This window comes from Lichenostomus cassidix, chromosome 19 (assembly GCF_008360975.1).
Source record: "Lichenostomus cassidix isolate B80296 chromosome 19, HeHo_3.0, whole genome shotgun sequence".
Lineage (NCBI taxonomy): Eukaryota > Metazoa > Chordata > Aves > Passeriformes > Meliphagidae > Lichenostomus > Lichenostomus cassidix.
This window is the reverse complement of record NC_139499.1, coordinates 7,713,472-7,737,229: the sequence shown is the minus strand read 5'-3', so window position 1 is coordinate 7,737,229 and position 23,758 is coordinate 7,713,472. Positions and strand designations below refer to the sequence as shown.

At 48.1% G+C, this 23,758-nt stretch overlaps 2 protein-coding genes across 2 annotated transcripts in view; both read right to left on the bottom strand.

Moving 5' to 3' along the window:
* ULK2 (unc-51 like autophagy activating kinase 2) overlaps positions 1–10,457 on the bottom strand; it is a 36,325-nt gene extending 25,868 nt beyond the window's left edge. The window contains exons 1-3 of the mRNA XM_085078741.1: positions 9,756–10,457; positions 8,485–8,577; positions 7,236–7,277 (exon numbers count right to left, since the gene is read on the bottom strand). Of these exons, the coding sequence (XP_084934867.1) occupies positions 7,236–7,277; positions 8,485–8,577; positions 9,756–9,848 (228 nt within the window). The 5' untranslated portion in view covers positions 9,849–10,457. The remainder of the gene's footprint in view (positions 1–7,235; positions 7,278–8,484; positions 8,578–9,755) is intronic.
* Positions 10,458–11,962: 1,505 nt separating this feature from the next.
* NLE1 (notchless homolog 1) lies at positions 11,963–23,590 on the bottom strand. Its single transcript, XM_085078774.1, has 13 exons — positions 23,556–23,590; positions 23,137–23,283; positions 22,836–23,053; positions 22,661–22,740; positions 22,319–22,395; positions 20,978–21,075; positions 19,436–19,628; positions 19,150–19,285; positions 18,825–18,871; positions 18,487–18,689; positions 17,453–17,612; positions 17,295–17,365; positions 11,963–16,843 (listed from the first exon to the last, which is right to left on the bottom strand). The coding sequence occupies exons 1-13, from the start codon at positions 23,562–23,564 to the stop codon at positions 16,831–16,833; spliced, it is 1,452 nt and encodes a 483-aa protein (XP_084934900.1). The 5' UTR covers positions 23,565–23,590; the 3' UTR covers positions 11,963–16,830.
* Between the last annotated feature and the right edge of the window lie 168 nt (positions 23,591–23,758).

The window sequence follows — 23,758 nt, the reverse complement described above, 5'->3', positions numbered from 1 at the left end:
GACCCTAAACACCACACACAGCACAGCCCATCAAAGCCAATTTCTACCAAACCATCACAAATATCCAGACAACTTCAGATAATGGTAATAATTACAGTTCAGGATGAAATGGCTGATTTAAGGTTATTTCAAGACTTTATTAGGCTGTTTTGGTTTTGAGAAGCATTTAGTCACTCCTGTCTGTAGTACACAAATGCATTTGAGGTTCTTTCCAGCCCAAAACATCAAGCACATTTTGCAGTTTTGTTTACATTTGGAAATAAGCTTCAAAGAAAGCAAGTTTCTAGGAACATGAGTCAAATCTTTCGGGAATGAAAGGCAAACTCCAACCAATATAGAATATTAAAACAGCAGCACATCACATTTCAGGAAGTCCCAATTATTCAATGTTTCTGTAACAGCTGTGGCCAACATGAACCATAATTTACATTCCTATAAACACCTCAAAACCTCAGTGCAGACAACAAAGCAAAAAAAAACCATTAGTAATTACTTGTTTTGCAAATTACTAAAATATATAATGATAATTGTTCCTTTCTGCAGTGTTCCCCTGCAACAACACCTTCCAAGACAGAAACTCTCTTTCAGGAACCCCAGAAAGGCCAAAGAGCAACACTGAGATCCCAATTTATCAAAATGAAAGTTCTGCCAACTGAGGATCATTTCACTAAAAGGACAATTGTGATGTAGAAAATAACAACCCAGCTAAGAAGCATGGAAAGTCCATTCTCCAGTGACAAGAAAGCAGCTCAGCTCCTGGATTTCCACCCCAGCATTGCAATCCCATGAATCAGAACGATGTTCCACGGCGTCAGAGCCTCCACTGCACCAAAACAGCAGCTTATGGCAGCATGTAATGCTCAGCTCATGACAGACATTTATTCATCACAGAACTAAGAGGATGTGTTTGCTGGATTCCCTTGGAAACAAAGTTCTCTCAAATGAACTGCTCCCTTCAGAAACACAGAGCTGGTGATCTGCCCTGTTGGACCTGTTTAGGAAGTCATTCCTGCAGACCACACTGGATTGCCCTCAAATAGCATCACTCATCCTTTTTTTTTTTTTTTGACTGATATTCTTGATGAAAATAACAAATCAAGTCACTAAGTCAAGTCATAGTAAGAAATAGAGTGTTTCCTTAATGTAGCTTGGATAATCCTTTTTTAATAAATCAGCAGAGCAGATTAGAGATCTCACAAAGACATTTTCCCAGGCACAAAAGTCCTCTCCAATTCATTGTGAGGAAGTAATAGTTTGCACAGAACTGATACCAACCTCCCCAGCCACAACTTGTCCCAACTTGAACTCATAACCAAACACATTCAAATTTCTCACCAACACAAGCTTTACTTCAAAACAGCTGAACTTGTTCAACCCTTCAGAGTTGCTCAAATTTTGCAGTTCTTGGCCAGCCTGACTGGGAATGTGATCTCCATTTTGGGAATACATTCAGGAAAGACAAATCAATTCCGGAGACATATTTTTCCCTTCTAAATTATTTTGCTGAACAATAAAGCTCTCCCTATCAACTTTTCCCAGCCTTGTGATTTCTGTTGAACTTGCTAAGCAGAGCAAAGTGCTCAAAATGGAAAGATTAGAAAACCAGCATGTTTCAGATCTAACATTCAGGGATAAAGCTGATCTAGCAAGTTATTTTAAACTGCCTCTCGAAACAGATAACAAAGCTTGCAACAATTTGCATTGATGTACAGATCACAAAATTAGTGCAGCTGGAGTTGTTCTGACCTACACTTCCACCTAGATAAATAAGCAAAACAAGTATCTGCTGTGTTGCAACAACTACCAGCTTTGCCGCTCAAAGTTTTCTAAACAAAATCCTACTTTTGCTCCTTCTTAATCTAAGTTTTACAGGCAAGCTGAAGTCAAAGATAGCAATGAATAATAGGAAACCATTTTACAATTCTGAAAGGTAAACAGATAAACCTAAGAGAAAGAGGTTAAGAGGCAACATATTTGCCAAAACTTGCTATTTTTTAATCAAAGGCTTCCAGCAGTTGTCTTGGGGGATGTGAAGTTCCAGCTTGAATCACAGTCTCAGCACAGTAATTCCATTAAAAAAAAATTAATTGAAAAGGAAGTCAAAACATCCATGGTTACTTCCAAGAGCTGTTGCTAGATCTCTGGAGTACTGACAGAAACATTCCCTAGATTTCATTTTGGTTCACAATTCCTCCTTTAGAATGAGCTGAAGGTCTGCAAGGAGCTTACTGAGCTCCCAAAGCAGAAACTGTGGCAAATAGTTACTCTCTTTTTGCTTCAGGTCTGTAGATTTTATTTCCTTGCAGTTTATGATGGGAGTCCCAAAAGCATGAGAGTTACCCTGACAGCTTGTGCACTGCTATTATCTGATTACTTTTCTGCTATGTTAATTTGTACTATATTGGATATAATTTTTTGGCCAGGAACACACTTTTTTTCCCCCCAGCTTTAAATACATTTGGCAAAAGTTCTAATGATATAGTGAAAAAGGGCTGGTCCAGATATTTTTTTAAGGCTGTTTCTCTCTGTATTACAGATACTTTTGGTTTATTTTGTGAGTACAACACAGCAGTAATTTCTGCCATGTTCAGCTCCTCTCACCTAAAGGACTGAACATTTTGTTAATTCTGACTAAATGTTAAATCTCAGACTAAATGTCACTTGACATGTGCCTGTAGGATTCAAACAGGGTGCATGCTGCCAATTATTCACATAAAAGAGCAATCAGCCATGGAGAAATGCACCACAAGAACTGGACCATTCATTTGCTCTTATGTGAAATGCTGTATTTAACCACTATATGGGAAGTGGGGAAAGGGGCTGTTCTACTGCCCAGTACACCAAAGGTTTAGCACACTTGTGTACCAGAAAACCTTGTGAAACAGTTCTGAAATTCAAATTACAATGTCCAGGCCCAGCAGGTAAGCTAAGGACTGTGTAGTAACTCTTCTGAAACAGTTCTGAAATTTAAATTACAGTGTCCAGGCACAGCAGGTAAGTGAAGGACTGTGTAGTAACTCTTCTGAAACAGTTCTGAAATTCAAATTACAGCATCTAGGCCCAGCAGGTAAACTAAGAACTGTGTAGTAACTCCAGCTCTGGTTCTGTGGGCCAGAACAAATTCCAATTCTGGTTGTTCCCAACACCTACCTTGGCACCATTCCTGCACTGTCATAACCAACCTTTCAGCTGGCATCAGCTGCCAGGTAGTGTTTCAAAACCTTTACAATTGCTACAGGGCAAGATTTTTCTTTTTATCTGAACACCATGTTCTCATGTGATTATTTCTACACACACACATGCACAGAGGATGGATATAGACAAACACAAAGGCCTTAAGCAAGGAGCTGAGGGGACAAAAATAAAGATATTGAGACATCCCTGTTCAGAAAGAGCAATGATGGGAGGCAATGAAAGCTGAGAGACACTGAGATCAGGAGCACACAGAGGATGCCTGAAGCAAGAATCACAAGAAACACATGCAACATCACCAGACCAACTGGAATCCTCAGGTAAACCAGAGGTATTTAATTCCTGCTGCTAAAACAACAGTTCCTCCCCTCAGCATCCCTAGTCAGAACTCCTGGGCTCTGTGTACAAGCAAAGGCTGAGCTGTAAGTCCCAGAAGGATCTCTGGCTCCATTCCCACTGGCTTTCACTGCTTCCAAGGACAGCAGAAGCAGCTGCAGGGCTTTTTTGTCTGCTCTGTTCCAACAAGCTAAGACAAGAAACAATTTTTATCCAGATACTGTTTCTCCAATAACACTCTAGAAATTAGTTCTCCCTAAACTACTGTCCAAACAGCAAACTTCAGACTCCATACAGTGAGGACATTAATTCACTCTCCTAAAATGCTATCTCCAAGATACATTACAGGCTTTCATTCTGAGGGCTGACATTCTAGAGAGGTTTTGAATTAAATTATTTGCTAAAACAGGCACTGTCTGGCACTCCGTAAGAGATTAGTTCTACTCAGCACACACTTGGGATCATGAACTGCACAAAACTGTAAATTCATGTCCTAAATATAGAACATTCCAAATAACTTACTGATACCTTCATACTTCCATGGAATACTTTATCCAAGGATCTCAGTGTATTTTATGCTGGCGAGTTAGAGGTTATTTTAGACTCCTTTTGCTGTTGAGAAAGAGTGGCTCTACTTCCTCAATTAACAGGATCCAAGATTGATTTTCTTGTGCAGGATGAATGACATCCCACAGCACCACCATGGGAAAAGAGCTGCATCCTTAAACCATTTCAGAGATTTGGGAGTTTTTTTATTCTTGAATGAAAGACAGTCAAACTCTTGCCCAAGAAGACAAGTGAAAAAATTCTCTCTTGCTATCCATCTGCTGTATCTGAGTTTTTTTAAGCACTTCATAAAAAAAATTAATTTCACATGTAGAGGTGAGCTATTTTCCAGAGCACTACTACTGAAAAACATTTGTCTCTCTCAGATAATATTTAAATTTCTCTACAAGTTCCCTCAGCCTTAGCACCACGGCCTCCACACCCTGGTGTGTGCAGCTCCCCAGCCCTGTGAGGTGGCACCAACAACACTGGTGTGCCCTGCTTACATAAAATGCTTATCTGCAGCTCAAACCTGCCAGAGCTGCACGTCCACCTCAAGGAAATCAAGGGCAATTATCCTGCTGGCTGCAGAACAAAACATTTTTATGCCACCATTAACACACAGCAGTTCACCGGGGTGTGTCTCCAGATGAATGGGCACTTCGAGTAATTTAACTCCAGACACACTAATAACATATCACAATGGTATTCACAGCAGTGTAGGTTTTAAAATGTTCATGTACAATCAGCAGAATGGACCACAAGTTCTTCTTGGATTAAATTAAAACCTTCATGGTGTATCCATCTTTATTCCCCTGACTTGTGTCACTTATCATGCAACAGGAACACAATCATAAATGAAGAGAGATAAAAGAGAAGGAATCTAACTACTTCCTGAAGATCAGTCCAAATGAAGATTTTTGCAATATATAGAAAAATAACTAACCTTTCATGCTCAAAAGATGAATTTCAAATTGCTATGCAGGGACACAGGTTTAATCTCAAAGCATAATTTAATTTAATACTATGAGATGTGAAAGTATTTATCCTTGATCACAATTAATTTACACTTTTTTCACTAAATTTTGCCACTTTCACTGCACGCCATGTTTTCTATCTCAAAACTCAGAGCAACAATCAGCTCTTGGCTTATTCAGCTAAATGATCTGTCAAACTGCATCTGAAACAGGAGCGTTTTCTTATTTCAAACTGTCTAAGGTTAAGAAAAGCTTCAGCCCAACAGAACTACAAAAATAAAACAGACTCCTATTCACACTGAGAACTTCCTACTGTGACACAGACTCCACTGGCTCCAGCACTGAGGGGAAAAAAATACCTTCTGTAAACTTAGAAATAGCTTGAAGTCCTAAAGACTTATCTGCTGGACTGTATCACTGTGTTCACAATACCCTGGCAAACAAAAAGGGCAGCACATGCTAGAACATGAAACGCTGAAGAAAATTAGTAGGTGTAACAGCCTACTAGACATGTGAATGCCTTGCATAGTGTGCATTCTTGCTGGGTTATAAATTAATGTAATCACAGAAGTTAATGATATCTGCTACTTCACAAACACAGCAGAAAGGGAAAAGCTCATTTGTGCAAGTGTCACACTCTTTATACCACATTTTGCAAAGCAATCCCTTCTACAGGAGCAGCATCCTGCTGCCAAGCTTTGTGTTTGTCATGAATGTATTTGGAATATATGAAGGTACAAAACAGGGGTTTGCCCTTCTCTTTGCTTTAAGTGTTCATTTTATTTAAACCCCATAGTTGGTGACAAGCAGCAACATCCCCTTCTCAAATGGAGCAGCACTGATCATTCACAAAGTCCTGTACCAGAACAGAAAAGCCTAAAAGTTGTGTTTATAAATAACCTTTAGGTAAAGAAACCATAGACAAGGGTAGGGCTCTGTCCTCTCCCTGTGGATAAATCAAAAGAACAAGAGTCTCACCAAAGCTCAGATGTTAAATCATCAAAATACTTAACTAGTCCACTACCCCCAGGTTGAGCTGCAGAGCTGACTAAGGAACCTTCACAAATCAAGAACTGTAAATGATAAATCTGAAATTCAGCTGCTTACTCACACACCAACACCCTCAGTCAACAATTCCAGTTGCTTTTGAGCTGTCTGGACATACTAAATTTAGGATGCTGAGAGATTATTTCCACTTAGCAAAACTAAGGAAAACCCAGACCCTTGAAGGAGCACAACAGACAGTACTTTCCCTCTCAGAGCAGATAATGTCATTCAAAATTAGGAATTGTGAAGTCAAGATCCAGAGAGTCTATAGTTTGACACTAGAAGTTATGATGCACACTCAGCTGCTACATGAACATCACTGCTTAGTAGCAAAAGTCACTAATTCCTACAGCCCTAGAAAACCTGAGCCCACCTAACTTAAGTCATGTGAACACAGATTTCTATAGCTAAAGATACAAATCTACACAAATTAAGCTTAGAGGATGTGAATGTGCAAAGGCAGGAAACATTGAATGTCACAATCTCTATTTTGTGTTGCTTTAACTATGCAGTGCCCTAAAGGTGGTTCTCAGTAATTTTTTTTTCATCAGTGTAACTCTGTATTTAAAATTAGAACCGAGCCCAGGAGATAAATGTATAGTTCTTATTCAAGCAGAACAAATGGCTGTATGAGCTACCTCACGTCTTATTTAGCTTTGCTCAACACTGGCAGCCCTTAGGACACAAAAATGTACTTCCCACTAAGCAGAATACACTACCCTAGATAGGCTGCAGACTTAATTCCTCCACCTTATCAGGCAGGACCCTGGGAATAAAGACAGGAAGACAATCTGAAGCAATTTAATTCTTATTTGACAAGATCCAAATGTCTGCTTGGCTTTTCTCACTGTATCCTGTCCTTTTGAACACACAAACTGCAATAGATACATGTGATTGTGGTTTTCTACTTCCTCCAGCTCCTCCTCAGGGTGACACAGAGCTGAACACCACATTTCTTTGTCACAGAGATCTCCAAGATGCTGCTCTGGTGTCACTTGTTTTTGTTGAATACCAAACTGATGACAGCAACAAAATAGATGGCCGTTCAAAATCTTCCACTTGGCATACATTATGTATATCCATTATATTTTCATAAATAAATTTTAATGAGGAAAAAGGCATCAAAATATATTTTACCTGGACATCATAAAGAGCTACAATGTTCTCATGCTGAAGTTCCTGTAAAAGAAAAATATGTGTATTATGGAAATAGGTTGTTATTATTACTACTACTAGTATTACTATTAATTTAATTTGCTGATAATGTTGATTTGGTGATAATCAAAGAGAATAATTTTTAGACTGTCTGATGGAATTTGGATGAAATCCCAGCTATTTAGACAATATTTAGAGGAATAGGAAGTTAGGCAATATCTTCAGAGGTCATAAAAACATTTGGTTCCAGAACTTAATGTCTGCAACTTGTCACAGAAAGTACCACAGCACAAGATCCTCTAATGAGCACTGACAACTGACTAGATATAATTTTCTACTCTTACACAATTTCTTGCTTTGTGAAGTAACCAACTATGCCTTGTCCCAGTCAACCTTGCTTTTATAGTATAAAGAAAATCAAACCAAATAACATCAAATAAAACTCACAGGACAGCTCATTAATTATTTGCCACAGCTCAAAAAACTTCTGTTTATTAACTACTTGCAGCACATTAATACACCCAACACTACAATTTCTGGTATATAATAATAAATGGGAAAATAATATGTATATAATAGTATGTAAAGGAGTGATGTATCTCAAGAAGCAGCACTCATTATTACTGCAAAGCTGTGTGAAATAAGATGTGAAATTCTGAGAGCAGGCAATGCTAAATGACCACCCAAGGAGATGTTTCCATAAAATAACACTGGAAAACTGAAGGATGCTCTGTTACACTTTTTCCCTCAGAGCCACACTCCACCTCTTGGGGCAATTATCACAAGTCAGAAGTGGGCAGCTGCTTTGGGAATCAGTCAGCTCACTGATTTCAGCTTTCAAGGCAGCTTTGAGCAAAAAAGATGAAGAAAGATCAAAGACTGATGCTTCACCCTCAGCTATGATCTGCTGGGAAAAGGTGCCAGACTGGCCATCCTAAAGGCCAAAGTCTTACACATGTGCAAGAGGCAAAGCACAGAGACTTGTTCCACAGCAAGTTTCTACTTTTAACTACAAAAGCATGTCCATAACCTGTTCTGAGGCATTTCCAGAATTAAATATGTATTTTTTTTCTGTTTTTCTTAGTATTTTTATTTCTGGATCACCAACAAAGAAACACACAGCACAACAGCAATTACTGTGATACCACCCATGACCTGGAATGAACTAGGTCAGAAGTCTCTTTTCCTTTTCAAGCAAAGCAGCTTTAAAAATCACTGCAAATTAACATACCTTTAAGATTTTTATTTCTTTTCCAAGTAGGATTTGTGACTTTGACAAGTTCTTTTTGTTAATACTCTTTATGGCTACTTCCCAATCAGTTTTCTGGAAACAAACAAAAGCACTGTCAGTTTACTTTTTTTTTTTACTTTATCTTCTAATAACTATCGAGGAAAGCACTGAGAAAAAGTTGCAAGATGACCCCTCCTCTACCCACCAGTGATTACTACATCACATGACACCATCAAGAACTATTTCATTCCACAATAGCTTAGACAGCTATTAAAATCCAGCTTCAGCTACACTGCATTTTAATGGGTTTCAAAGCATTAAAAAAAACCAAAAAACAAAAATCAAGTAATCATATCCCATTTATTTTTTGGTAGCAGTGCTATGTATCTGCTTTTTCACCCCTTCACAATGATCAAGTTACTTTTAGTGTCCTTCAAGGACTTCTCATTTTCAGCCTTTTTATGCTCTGCAGATGAAAATTGCACAAAACCCCACCTGTTTTAAGTAAGCTTATATATTATCTATTTATATATCATCCAAAAATAAACTGACTATTTATTTGTAAGGTAGGAACACCTCCACTGGCCTTTAAAGTTTCTGCTTCCCTTTCTCCCTTCTTTTTTTTTTTTTTAACCCCAAAATCACTGCACCGTGTCTTCCCAAGCTGTGAGCGTTGCCTTAATCCTCCAAAACGCTAAATCTGAAGGGCTGTTTTCTGGAAAGCAAAGCTCTTTAGGCACCAGAATAAACTCACAGCATCAAGAAACCATAACGTAACTATGAATATCCGGCGCGATTAGCAAGTCACGCCAGGAAACCAGACACCTCTGAATTTAAGAAATCTTCAGCCAATCCCAAAGGAGACAATTTTCCATTAGATGCCTCGTTATCCAGCGAGATAAACATGACCCTCCCGACAAACAAAGGGCTCAGCCTCTCCTACAGCTGCAACTCTCCCCTCGCCGCTATGTCAGGGAGCTGCCAACAGCGGGGAGGAGCGGTGGGACCGCGGGCAGGCCGGTGGGGTTGAGGGGAGGGAGAAAATCAAGCGTTTCTGGATGCCGGGGCCGGATCCTGGCTCAGGGCCGCGGGGCAGCCCCGGGCCTCAGCCCAGCCCGCACCTCCCTTCGGCTCTTTCTTCTCCCCGAACACCCAAAGCACGTCAAAACTCCGCAGAGGACACAAACCCCACCGCCACCACCGCAGCTGTCACCCACCCGAGGGGCTGCTGTGGGCCCCGGGTTGTGTAACCAGCCCCGCTCGCTGTTTACCTTGCGGTGGCGACCTTTGAAGACCACAGCAAAGGCTCCGTGTCCTATCAGGTCCTTCTTGCTGTACTCAAAGTCCCCCACCACCTCCATCATCCCTCAGCGGGGCATGAAGCCCCCGGGAAGGACGGAGGGAAAACAAAGGGGTTCTTCCTCCAGCTACAGCCGCCTCACGGCAGCCGGCGGCGGGGTGGGAGCTTGCCCCGGTCCTGGCTGCCCCCGGCGGCGGGGGCAGCTCCTCTCATACCGCCGCAGACCCCCGGGCCGGCGGGGCTGCTGCAGGGCGTCACCGAGGCGAGGGGCTCCGTCAGGCATGGGGAGGGGAAATGGGGGAGTCTCAGGAGCAGGGTGTGAGGGGACAGCGCGGCATCGGCGCCGGGACGAGGGGCCTTCTCAGCGGGGAAGGGGGCTCCGTGCCCTGCCGCTGCCCGGCCCCATGGCCCCGCCACAGCCGGGGCTGCCGGCGCCGCGGCCCCGCTCAGGGACCGAACCCCAGAGCATGCAGCGAGGCGGGGGGAGGAGCGGCCCGCGGCTGGCTGTCGCTGTCGCCGCCGCAGCCCCGGCGGGAGGGGATGAAGCAGTGAGGGTGCGGACGGTGGGGGGATCTCTCAGGCCGCCAGCGCCTCCCGGGGCTCCTGCCGCTCCACCAGCTCCTCCACAGAGATCCGCATTCGACCAGCCCCGGCTCCGAATGCCCGGCCCTCCGCACCGCCCCGCGGCTTTTATAGGCCGCAGTGCGCAGGTCCGCGCGCTCGGGTGCTTCCGCCGGCGGCCAAAGAGTGCCTCACCCCGGGTAACCCGGCGGTCGCTCCGCCAGCCGCGCCTCAGAGCGGGTCGGAGCGAGGCCCTGGCCCCGAGCCCACCGAGCCCTCCCGGCAACCCGCACAACCCTCCCGGCGCCCCGCACCCGCCCCGTCACGGCTCCTGAGGCCCGGCAGGGTCGCCCCCTCAGGGAGGACGGTGACCCAGACCCCTGGGCCCACCCTTCCCCTCACGCCGGAGCCGGGACAGAGAGGCCAAACTCAGCCCGCCGCGCCCGGCTATCACTTCAGCCCTTTCCTCAGGCCCACCGGCCAGTGAGGACAGCGCTGAGGGGCCACCAGAAGAGGGAGGACCGGAGGGGCACAGGACAAGAGCGGGGACAGTCAGCAGCTAGAGCTGGAAGGCAGGTATTGGATCGTGGCAGGTTTCCAAGGCAGTGGCACTGCTCACACAGCACCTCCAGGTCACACACTCTCAGCCCTGTCCCTGCTCCAGGTCACACACTCCCTGCCCTCTCCCTGCTCCAGTAGTGAGCAAGACTCTCCCTCAAACCTGAAACAGGGAATTTCAATGAATGGAGGAGCGATGGAGGAACGGGCATACAAAGTGCAGTGAGCCAAAGACACTTGGAGTTGTTTGGTCCCTTTAGAAGAACAACGCCTGTAATTTACAGCCCCTGCCTCCCAGCACTTTTAGATCAGCCTGGAGCTGTTTACAGCACGTACAAACATTTTAAAAACCCAACCAGCCACCAAACAACAGTCACATGGAGCCTTTGACCTTCACCTCCAGATTTTCATAATTACGCTCCTTTCCTCTTGTGTTCAATTCCTCACTGCACTCTTCCCCCCTCTATCCATGTTCTCCATCACACCACATCCCAGTTTCAGACCCTTTCAGGCCTCCCCAGTATCCCCAGTGGATTCAGGGTGTGCCCTGGGGTCACACCGGGCAGAGTTGCCTTCCCTGATGTGACACAGGCTCTGCTTTCAGTGTCACCAGATCAAAATAGAGACTGAGCAAAGAGCTCTGCACTTGGGCCTCTCCCCATTCTTCACTTATCTCCCTTGGCTTTACAGCACTCAAAACCAGGCACTACTGGAGCCATGTGCCATGTCAGTACCTCCACGGCTAAAGACTTCTCCAAAGACAACGCACTTAGATTAAAAAAAAAATTCACCTAGAGACTCTTAAGGAGAGATTGACTTTAAGAAGTGACATTTTAGGCTATCAGAGGAAACTGTTTTGTGCCAGAGAGAATCAAAGGGCTTAAAAACCCCTCAAAACTGAATCCCCACTGTATTTGCTGAAGTTTTTGAGCTCCCACCCAAAATCCATCCATGGCATTACCCTAACAAACAACATTAAGAAAGCAAAGTTGACCAATAATTTCAACAGCTCAGAACACCCCTGTGGAAAGAATAAATGAGATGTAAAAATATTCCAAGTTAATAATAAATTGAAGTGTTGGTAGTAACAGATACTTTGTAATATGCTTCACAGTGCCCCTTTAAACCAGGAAAAAGCCCACAAGCCTCCACGCGTTAAATATTCTGATTCATAAAAATAATTTCCCTGAGAACTGGTTGTTTATTGCCAACCACCAATTCTCACTTCAGTATTAATCCTCTCAGCGTCAGCGGGTATCCTCACCCCAAATCAGTGTCACAAGCTACACTTTAGGGAAGCGAAAAACAAAAAAAAGAATTCATTCAGAATATGCCTTTTGAGCAGACAAAAGTCACAACAGCCATTACCAAGCCACCCATTCTGCATCACACTTGCAAACCGAGACACATTTCCCGACACATTTCCCTTCGGCAGCAGCACTGCCTGATGTCCTTTTGTCCTCGTAATGGGGCTGGAGCCCTGGAGCAGGTTTGTTTCAGCACAGCAAGGACAAACAGCCAGGAGCGGCAGGGAGGTTTGACCGGAATAACTAAACACGCTGCGCTGCGATCCGGGAGGGATCCGAGGGCTGAAACGGCGCTCGCTGCGGGATTTGCATGCGGGTCACTCCTTCCAGCTGGGTCCTTGACTGGCGGCTGCCGGAGCTTCTGGGTGTCACCAACTCCAGCGTCCAGCCTATCGTGAACCTACAAACGGCAACTTCACTTGCTTTTGCTGCTGAGAGTTCCGAATTAAGAGTAGACTGAATTCCCTTTTCCCAAAGGGAGCCTCGTTAGAGGAGAGCGATGCAGGATAACCCCACGGGGGTCGTGCTGTTCCTACACACGGATATCCGGCATTTAGCCCTGTATCCTGCAGCACCCGGGGGGATGCTCTGCTCTAACCATGCAGCAGGACGCTAAAGCACCCAGCGTGCTCCAAAAGCACAGACAAGGCATCAGCACCCTGCCTGATCGACCCCAGTGATCCTTCAAAAACAGAGCACTATGTCCTGAGTTTGTTCATTTTTGATATCCCACCCTGCAGGAGCTGCAGCCCGACCACCAGCAATCCTCAGCTCTGCAACAACCCATTCACAGAGTGAAGAGAACAAAACAGCAGTTCTGGAGATACCTCTGGGGCTCCTTCCCAGCTGCACTGCTTTGTGTCAGACAAATTAGTCCCTCAGTTATGAGCCAGGACTTCTGATCACAAGAACCAGACATCTAGGAAGGAATTAGCAACTTCCAGGTTGCTTGTCTGAGTGCAGACAAAGATGCTTTCATCTGGTAGCAGCTCCACAGAACACAGACATCACTGTCCTGAGTTTTCTTAACACCTTTCATCCTCAAAAGCACTAATGGACTTCACAGCAAGCCCTTTACTGCTATACCACACCACCAAAAATGCAGCCCTGAGGTAGAAACATCACCTGAACAGTGCCTGGGTTGACCCAAAAATAAAGCAGAACAAGGCTGCTTTTCCTACTTTTCATGCAGAACAATGAATGAAGTTCATTTTCTTCCTATTCATTGAAAGATTTTTCTTGTCTCTCTCTCCCCAGGCTATAAACTTGCACATGGAAATTAAATTACAGATCTGGGAAAATATTCAAGAGATCATCTGAGTCAAACAGAACAGGAACATGTGGCTCCAAGGACCCAGGGAGCACAACACAGACTCCACTTGCATGGAAAAGCAGGTGACAGCCCCAAGAACAGTTTTCATATGGATTCTAAGGCCTGACTTATCTAAATCACCTCCCAAAGGTAGGAGTCTGGCAGCATTCTGCTCACCTCAGTGCTATCTACTTCACTCCAGGTGTTCTTATCATATCCTTCCTTCCCTCCCTCCATCACACTCAGGATTTCATTAGACAGGTAAACCTTCCTCAGAAGACTGGCACACTTCCCAGTCCTTATCACTACTGTCCTCCCATTGGGATTTGCAACAAAATTAATGGTGGCACCAGCTGAGGTTTTAAAGGAGAAAGTGTCAGAGGGCTCTGCTGGACAGTTTCTGGCTATGCTTTAAATTATTCTTGTATTACCAGTGAAAAATAACACCCTTGTGGTAAGAAAACCTGTGTGGGATGATTAATGAGGAACTCTCAGGAGGAACTGGACTAAAACATGGGAGCAGATCCCGAGATTCCTATCACGCAGCACTGGAACAGCTCAGGCATTTCAGTAGGTTTTCTGTAAGATTGGTGCTGCTGATCCCAGAAAAGCAATCAGAAAAGCTCCAGCCTACCTCTTAGATTTGTCCTTTAACAAGAAGTAACGTCTTCCCCATTAATAATAATGCCACCAACCCAAATCTGCATCTGCAATTCCCCAAATTAGCTAATTAAAGCTCCCATCCCCAGCGCCGGCGGAGCGAGGGAGGTCACGCGCTCGCTGCGGCTCCTGCCAAGCAGGAGCCAGCTCTGGAGGGAAGGGCAGCAGCTCTTCCTTCCCCAGTGCCTGAGCAGGCAGGAGACTGCAGCCAGGCCCGGGAAATGCCGCATTCAAATAAAACTGGGAGGGAGGAGTGTTACGGAATTGCTTAGGAATACAGCTGGAGCGGGGCCAGCACTTAGTATGCATGGAGGCTGGTGCTGTATGAATGGTAAAAATAGCAGCAGATGCTTAGATAAGAAAATACAATTTGGTTTACATGCAAACCCATCACAGAGCGTGGTTCAAAAATCTACCCGCTATCAGATCAAAGGAAGATTAAGGCCAAGAGCTTATTTTGGTGTGAACTTAGTTGCAAGGCCCTCTCTTTCTTCTGGAGGTCTCACTTCCCTTTGGAAAACCTTTCTGCTCCAGCATTAGAAAGGTGGGTTTTAATCAGGCTTTATGTCACAGAAGCAGAGTCTGCGGGGATGGCAGGAGCACGGTCAGAGGGCACAGCGATTGCTCAGGTTTGGAAATCAGTGGACAAGGTGCACTGATTTTTTAGGTACACCTACACACATGCAGAGCCAAGGCAGTTCCCACAGGCAGGATTGCTTTCCTCAGCTCTGATACATCCCTGCCTCCAACACAAAACACACCATGGATTGACAGGGCACAGTGACCCTGTACAGCACTCCAGGGGAGGAAAGCAGAGAATGCTAATTCTTCACTCAGGAAGAGCCACGGGCAACCAGGAGCTGTCACTTTCAGCAAGTCAGACTTGGGGACACAGAGCTGAACTCTCAAGGGTGGATTGTTTCCTTTAGCATAGGCACCCCAAAAAACTTGGAAACCAGGCAGGCTTCATGGCTGTTACCACTGACCTGCTCCTCTTCTTCCCAAGGGCAGAATTATCACCTGGAATAATCACCCTGTCCCACAACATTTACCTTAGGGAATTACGAAAGGTTTTGTTTACACAGATGGATGCAACATGGTCTTCATGTCAGCAAGAACCAGCTGGAAGAAGCACCCTAATGAAAGAGCAGGTACAGGATACTGAGCTCTTCCCAAAAGATCCCACAAAGATAGATCCCTGCTGACTTGGCTGGCAGAAAGGGACACTAACAGCAACAAGAACCACAAATTGTCTTCTCAGTTATAGTAAAGATTTAACCCTTTGTTCCAGCCTTTTGCTCATCTGAACACTTGCAAACAAGCAAACGACCATTACTGCACATCCTTAATTCTCCAAAGCAATCCTGCTGGAAGGAATAAAGTCCTAAAATGCATCTTCTGCAGCTGGGAAGCATCTGAGACCCAAACTCCTGCTCTGAGCTGCAGTAATCACTTGAGTAGCAACTGCAGTATGAGGGGTGTGTAGAATATTCTGACCTTCATGGTAACTTGCTGCAGCTAAACCTGACAGTATAATTTCTGCTCCTTATTAATCACATCTTGGTGTTCAGTTTCATAAGCATCCTGGAAATAAACACAAAGTCCAGGTCTATTAGTCTCATGATGGCTTGGAGCCTGAACTGACTGATAAAAAGGCTCATAAGCAAACATACAAATATGCAACTGACAGTGTGAATCCCTCTCACCTACTGGGCAAGTAAATGCACTTGAGAAATTCCAGAAAGAGCCAGCTCTGTGCAATGAAGTATTACCATTTTCTGTGGCAGTCCCAGCCCTGCTGTCAGCACATATCCAGGGCAAGGGACTGCCACACCACCCAAAACGGCTGCTCCATTCTTCCCCTTCCCCACCCTATCCTTCCTTCCCCTCGAGCCAGTGCTGGATGGGAAATGGACACTCTCTCCCCTGTTCAGAGGCACGAGTGTCTGATTTCCCCATTCCCAAGAACTGTTGAGAACTGAAAGCTGAGCACAGCTCCAGGAGTCATTTGAAGTCCATGCCTGTTGCACCCTGAACAGATTAATGAAGGAGTTATCTGCTGTGGATGCAGAGGATCACTGGCAGATAATGCTCAGCACAGCCCACAGGCTGTGTGGAAAGGCAAAATCTTACTGGGATAATGAGAAGCCCCAAAGTCCTTATTCTCAGCAGATCTTTGTCCCAGACATGCAGCCGAGCACAATTCTGCAGTGTAATGATGTGCTGAATTTTCCCATTTCTTGCTCTCTGAAGGCCACACAAGGACAACCCTTCCTGTTCCCACTAAAACCCTCTTCTCCACACAATTCTTCACACAGCAAGAAGGGGCACAAGCCACCTCTGCCCTTTGCTTGCCCCTTTCAGGACAGCAGCTACTGTGAGGCTGAAATTCCAATAAAAAGCCAGTTGAGATGGAGGCAGATGAGATATCCCTCCTGTGATGTTCAGAGGAAATCATCCTGCAATGCACAGCTCTTAATAAGAACTAAAATTGAGATTTCCTTAAATAAATATAAGGAAAGAGTCCATGAGGGAGGGCTGCCAACAGGAACATGGATGTGTGCTTGGGTCAACCTCCGTCGTCCATCACCTTGGAGATCTCCCAGGATTGTGCTGAGGGCAGGACCAGCAGCTCCATGTCACTGCTCCTATCGACGCCATCTGGAAAGGGAAAGAGCTGCTGTGTCCCTGTGGTCCCCACATGGCTCAGCAGGCACCAGACAGCAGCACAGTGGGGACCTGGGGTCACCAGCCATGCTCAAATGGCAACCAGCTCCCAGGAATTTGTCTGCATAACTGGGAGAGGGAAGAAGGTTAGAAAGGAAGGCCTGACCAACTGGTACAACAGTTCCCTCCCCTCTGCAGGAGTCAAAATATCTGAGTCAAATTTCACCCTGACTCAGCTGGAGGGGCTCTGCTTTCTAGTTATCTCCCAGCAACAGTTCCTGCCCTGAGATAGGTCAGGTCTCCAAGCTGGAATCTGACCCAGTGCTGTGCTGTCTGCAAGGAGATCATGCCCTAAACTACACAGGTCTCTGCCAGGGGAGGGACACATGGCTCTGAGGGACCCATGGAGGAGCTGCACATCCTCATGGACAAACAGGTTACTCACATCCTCAAACACTTGTCCTTCCCTCCGCTTGCTACCCTCTGTCCATCCGGGCTCCAATCTGCTGCATACACCTGGTGTGATGGAAATCACAGTCACCTCTGCTGAGAGGAGAGCTCATTCCCACCTCCCAAACACCACAGCTCCACCAAGCACCTCACCTCATCTGCATGGCCAGGCAGATCAATGGCCAGTTTCTTTGTCTTGGCATCCCAGACCTTGAGGGTGCTGTCACTGCTGCCGCTCACCAGCAAGCGGCTGTCGGCTGACCAGGCGATCTGGTACACGGCCGAGACGTGGCCCCTCAGTGATGTCAAGTACCTGGGGACAAGGACAGGCTGTTAGAGCAGCAGGCTTTGTTCCAAACCTGCCCTTGCCTTCATGTTTCTTCACCTGTGAGCAAGCCAGCACAGTCACGGGATGGCCAGCACACCCCAAGCACTCAACTGATAGACAAAGTCCATCTAAAAAGCATCCAAAGAGGGCTCAGAACTCTTCATCTCACCCCCTCTGCCAAAAAACCCTTATCCAACACTTCAGCCTCACTGCACAGGTGTGTCCTTCCCCTCTCTGGCTGAGCAACCCAGATTTAGAAGGACCTTTAAAATCACTGACATGAAAGCCAAGCTCATGAGCATTAAGTTCGCAAGGGAGGACTGCTGCCCCCAAGAGCTCACCAGTACTCCAGCTGAAGGTTAAATGCTGGATCACAGGAGCATCCAAATACCAACAGCACTACTTGTAACTACAAGGATTTGCATCATCCAGAACAAGCTGTTCCCTGGCACAGGAACTGTTTAAACTGGGTCAGTCTCCAGTTCCCAACACACACATCTTCAGGAGATCAGTGGAGTGGAACATCCCATCCCACCACAGCTGCGCCTGCCCCGGAGAACTGACCCTGCAGCAACAGGGTGTGCACACAGGTGCCAGGCAGTGCTGTGGCTGAGTCACAGTGGGGCTGCACACACAGAGCCAAGCACAGACACCCTGACACAAGAAGAGCCAGACAAGGGACTTCCCGAGGGCAGAAAAAGGCAGAGGCAGCAGAATGACTTTGTATGAGTTCAGCCTACAGAGATGATGAACACACCAGGGAGCTGCTGGCAGTGACAGTGGGGCTCATCCCTGTGTACCCTGAGCATTACACACAGCCTCTACAGCACCACCTCTGTAGCAGAACAAACCAACTCACTTTCCTGTCCTACCATCCCAGAGCTTTATGGACTTGTCAAAGGAAGCACTAGCTATTATCCGTGTGTCTGGTGAGAAGAGGACTTGGTTAATCAATGCCTGGTGGCCTGTCATTCTCTCCAGTGGCTTCTTGTCTTCTGCTGGTCTCCAAAGAAACAGGGTGAAATCATCTGACCCCGAGACGAGCCTTTCTGGTTCCTGGCCCTAAAAAAGGGATGAAAGAGCCCAAGTCCTATACAAGCCAGGTGTGGAGAGCTCAGAAGCACACCAGTGTTGGGGTGTCCACTGCTTTCACCAGTGGCAGTGTTAGAAGCGACAGCAGGGACAAAAGGGACTTACCCGGACTTGGTTGTATCTCTGCAGTGCTCTCTCCTTCAGTTCTGCCACTGAAAAAGGGAAAATGAGAGGGGAAGACACATTTGCAACCCTTAGATGAAAAGAAACTTTATAACCCTGCAATTCCAATTCCAATCATGGTTCTGTGGGTTAAGCAGGAACATTTGTGACTGCTTAGTTTGCCAAGGGCAATTTGGGAGCAAAAGTCCTTGAAAACAGAGTGGCCTCCCCATGTCCCAGCCTGCTCCACCCTGGCACAGGCAACGAAAATCATGACTTCCAGCATGACCAATCCTCCCCCAGCCTCCAACACGGGTGCTGCACTCACAGGAGCCTCGGACATCCTGGGGGTTGATGGTGGCCTCGGCCGGCTCGAAGGCACCAGTGCGGAGAACATAGTCGGTGCTCAGGGCCATGGTGTTCACCCAGTGAGCATGGCCCTGCAGGGTGCGGCACAGGACCCCCTGGGGACAAAACACCCTCAGATAGGGACAGGCAGGACACACCCAGGCTGCACAGCACCCACCAGACCCACCGGGCTGTGCCACGAAGAGCAGACAAAGCTACCACATGGTGTGTCCAGCCCCCTTCGCCAGCAGCAGCCCCTCACTTACATCCTGGCTCCTCCAGACTTTGATGGTCCTGTCCTGGGAGGAGGAGTAGAGCAAGCCATCGCCTCCCCACTTCACACAGGTCACCGACTGCGTGTGGCTGGTGAGGATTTTGTCACACCTGCCCATGAGTGTGTCCCAGATGCGGATGCTGCCGTCCTTGGAGGCGCTGGCCAGGTAACGGCACTCTGGGTTTCTGGGCAAAGAGATCAAATCCATTTGTGCAGCTCCCCTGAGCTCCTTCCCCACCAGCCCCAGAGGATTCAAGGGCCCAGCAGTCAATAAAATACAATTTTCTTTTGGCTTAAGATCAGACAGAGGCTGGGCAAGGGCAGAGCACTGACCTACAGGGAACAAGGTCCCACAATGTGGGGGAGAGGCAGACAAATGCTTCCTCCAAACTGACTCCTGGGCTGCACATTGGAGGAATCAATCCAGGGTAAACCTGGCAGCTGAGCCCTTGGCAATGACCTTGTTTGCACAGCTCTAACCCATTGGCTAACAAGGACACCACAAACTGGAACCTTCCCTGGGTGCAGGCTGAAAAGAGCCCTGGGCAGGGGATCAGCCTCCTGCAGGTAGCACAGATCCATGGCATTGGGAATGTGTTGGATGTTCCCCTGCCTATGCCATGCTTCATCTCCAGCCCATGGACAGTGCTGTTGTGTTGGCAGAGCTGAAAGAAGCAATGTCCATCCACAGAGCTCAGGGGCAAATTGAACACATCTGGAAGCAGCTGGACAGGGCAGCCACAACCCTCTGTCTTGCACATCTTTATCACTCTGCATATCACACCAGCAGTGAGGAAGAGCACAGCCCTTCCCATTGCACTGGAACTGGCTGAAGAAAGAGAACTGCAGCCCTGGCAGGGTCTTGTTTCTCCTCCCCATTTCCTCATCCTCTACAATCATTTTTTGCTAACCCAGTTAATTGTTTGCAAACAGCTAGAGCTTCCTACTGGCAAATTCAATTTGCAGGGCTCTGCTCTGAAGGGACCTTTTTCTTTCTTTTTTAATTATTTCTGTAACATCATGGATTAATGGCTGCAACTGTCCCCCTCCACCCACCTCTCCCAGAGGGAGCTTTAGCTGATAGAAGGGATAAGGGGATTGTACAGTTAATCATCCCTCATGATAAACAAACGGGATGACAGAGGCCAGCAGGATCAGGAGAGCAGAAAGAAGTGCTCTGCCCTTGGACATCATCAGGCTTCCCAGCTCCCACCTCAGCATGCCTGGAGCAGCACATCAGTGTTTGTCCAGCACTACAAAAGCAGTGTTTTCCACAGGCAGGTGTGTCTTTTTCCCAGGGGAAAAGAGACACAGCCTGGCAGTGATTCCCCAGCAACCCAGGGGGACTGTGAGCAGCAGCTGGGACTCCAGGCTCCCAGCTGCACACACTTTCCCCAGCCCACCTTGGGAGCTGTTCTCCTACATGAGCTTTTTCCCGTAACAGGAGAAAGGCAAACAGGAGCAATGTCCTTCAGGTCAGGCTGCTCTTTTCCATAGGAGCAAAGGCGAAGGGCTGAGTTGGCCCTTCACTTACATGTGGAGCGGTTCCCAGCACAGACATGTGATCCATTTGGAGTGGCCAGAGAGCACCCGGCCGATCTGGCTGCCAGTGGCTGGGTCCCAGAGAAAGATCTGTCCAAGAGAGAAAGCATGAGGGTTGCGTCAGGCCACAGACATCATGTGAATCCCAGAGACATTGGAGCTCCATTTAGAAAGCAGAGGTGTCCTTGGGATTGTGTTTGAACTCGCCGCGAGCAGCAAGGGAAGGGGGCTGGATGCCTTTCCAAATCCCTGCAGCAGTCAGCTGACACTCAAAAGAATGAGACCTGCTTGCCCTCCTCTCTGTCTACAACACTGCTGCTACAAAAGTATCTGACTCAACTCGAAAGGGAGATAGGTCCCCAAAAAGCCACACTGTGCCAGAGACTCAGTGAGTGTTTGCAGAGCACAGCGAAAGCCACAGCGCGCTAAACGCTGCTGATTATCGGATCCTGTGGGTGGGACACATGCTCGTTTTCTCTTGTTGATTCTCTCTCTACATAAATGTTCATCCTAAGAGCCAAGGCATTAGTCATCTCCTACTTAAGAACCTGGGAGAAATAGGGAAACGGAGGACAAGCAGCTCTCTGGGTTCAATTAAAGGCAGACCAGCACCAAACCACAGCAGAACCACCCTGGCCCAGCATTTCTTTGGGATTGGCATCACAATTTTGGCAGCTCTGTGACTGCTCTCACTGCTCCCAGACCATTCAAAGGTCAGTGATTGCCCCTCTGCAGCTCAGCTCCCATATAACCACATGCTCCTGCTGCCCCAGGCATTTCTGCACTTCAAGCACACGAATTTTGCCCCACAGTGGGGGCTGAGTGTCCTTCACATTCCTGCAAGAGGGAATTTGGCTGTGTCTGTGTGGGAACAACTGTGATCAGGTTGCTGCTGCATGTCTGGGTCAAGCTATCAGCAGCCCTGGCTTGGCAATACCCATCCTCACTCCAGACACCTTCCTCGTGATGGAGCTGTCTGCCAAGGACCACATCCAAAGTCTGGATCTCTTTCCTGCATGGAGGTAAAAGCGTCTGCCACAAGACAGCAGGACTCAGCAGCAAGAGCTCCACAAGGTGACAACGGCAGAGCTCTGTCTGGCACACAGATGCTTCTCACAATACTGTGACACATCCACACACAAAGCTCCTCTGGGGAATGGGAATCCTACTCAAAACAATAGGATACACCCCTCACACCCCAGAAAAAACAAGCCTTCACCCCTAATCCCCCACAGCCCTTCAGCAGGTTTTGCTTCAGTTCAGAATGGGGCTGCAGAGGGTCCTCAGGCTCCCACAGACCTCCCAGCCCCACGCCAAGGGAGCCCATGTGTACCTGGCTGTTCTTGCAGCCCGAGGCCAGTTTCTTGCCATCAGGTGACCAAGCGATGCTGAGCACCCAGTGCCGGTGACCTGGAAGAGAGAGCACCAGGGGAGTGGGTGTGAGTGGAGAGCTGTGACTGTCCCTGGTGTCCCAGCAGGAAGCCACTCCGTGTTCCTCCTGGCCAGCCCCTCTTTTTCCACTTTGCCAAAGAGAGCTACTCCCTCCCCAGGCTGCAGTCCCAGAGTACGTGGCTCAGGCAGCACCAGGCTCTGCTCTGCCTGTCCCCCCAAGCAGACAGGGGGTCCACAAGGGATGGGGTCAGGAGCTGCCCTCCTGGGACACCCCTGCACCCACCTTTGGCCGTGAACTGTGGCGTTTCTGTGCTGAGGTCCCAGAAGCGGACAGTGGTGTCTCCAGAGCTACTCGCCAGATACCTGAGAGTGGAAGAACAGCTCAGCGCCATGTCGCCAGGACAGGACAACAGCTGCTACCTTGCCCTGAGTCCCTGCTCCAAGCCACACCCTCGTACTTTCCGGTGGGGCTGAAGGCCACGGAGATGACAGCCTCGGTGTGTCCCTCCAGGGAGCTGGTGCAGCGTGTCACAGCCCGCACCCTGAACACTGCCTGCGGCTGGTAGATGATGTCCAGGACCTTCTCTGTCTCCACACTCTGCCCTGCCAGGGTCTTCTCCAGCGACGCCACGATCTCGGCATCGTGGACGAAGAAGGCCAGCGGCACCGGCTCATCCTGCGGGAGAAGGGGCAGGTGAGGTAGCGAGGGGCGGCGCTGGGTCGGGCTGGGGGTGCCGAGGAGCTCGGGAGGGGTCTCACCTTCTGGAGGAGGGCGTTGCAGACCAGCTGCAGCTTGTCCGGGGTGATGGTGACCGGGACGTCGAAGGGGGAACCCAGGCACTCGCCAGCCTCATCCCGGAACTGGATCAGGAGCCGCTGCACATCCTCCTCGTCCGGCGACATACTCTGCGGGACAGCGGGCTCAGCGCCGGGAATCCCACCGGGCAGCGACCAGCGCGGGGAGAAGGGGACTCTACAGGGGGACCCGGCATAGGGCCCGCGGGAGGGAGAACACCCCGCGCGGGATGGGGGCAGCAGGAGCCGGACGGGGGAACCCCAGCGGGGCGACGACACCCTGGAGCGCCCCAGCACTCCCACCCCTCCAGCCTCCAGGCGCTGCCCGCCCCGGCCCCGTTCCCGGCCATCCCCATCCCGCTCCCGCTCCCGCTCCCGCTCACCGCGGCCATGTGCGCGCGCGCCCCACGTGCACCGGAAGCGGCAGCGCCGCGAGCGCCCGAGCGCGGCGCTGCTGCCCCCTAGCGGCCGGCGGTGAGCGCCGCGCTTGCCCGGGGAGCGCGGGTTCGAGGCTGCTCCCGGACAGCTCCGGCGGTGCCCACGCGGGTGGAGTTCACTGCGATTCTAAAACCTCGGGCGTTTGACA

Bases quoted from the DNA above. Each gene is read 5' to 3' on its own strand.
- NLE1 (XM_085078774.1), bottom strand. The intron at 22,396-22,660 runs GTGGGTGCAGGG...TCTCTCTTCCAG, and splicing joins GCCACAGTTCACGGCCAAAG to GTCACCGGCACTGGGTGCTC. The intron at 17,366-17,452 runs GTGAGGTGCTTG...CCATCACACCAG, and splicing joins TGCCTGGCCATGCAGATGAG to GTGTATGCAGCAGATTGGAG.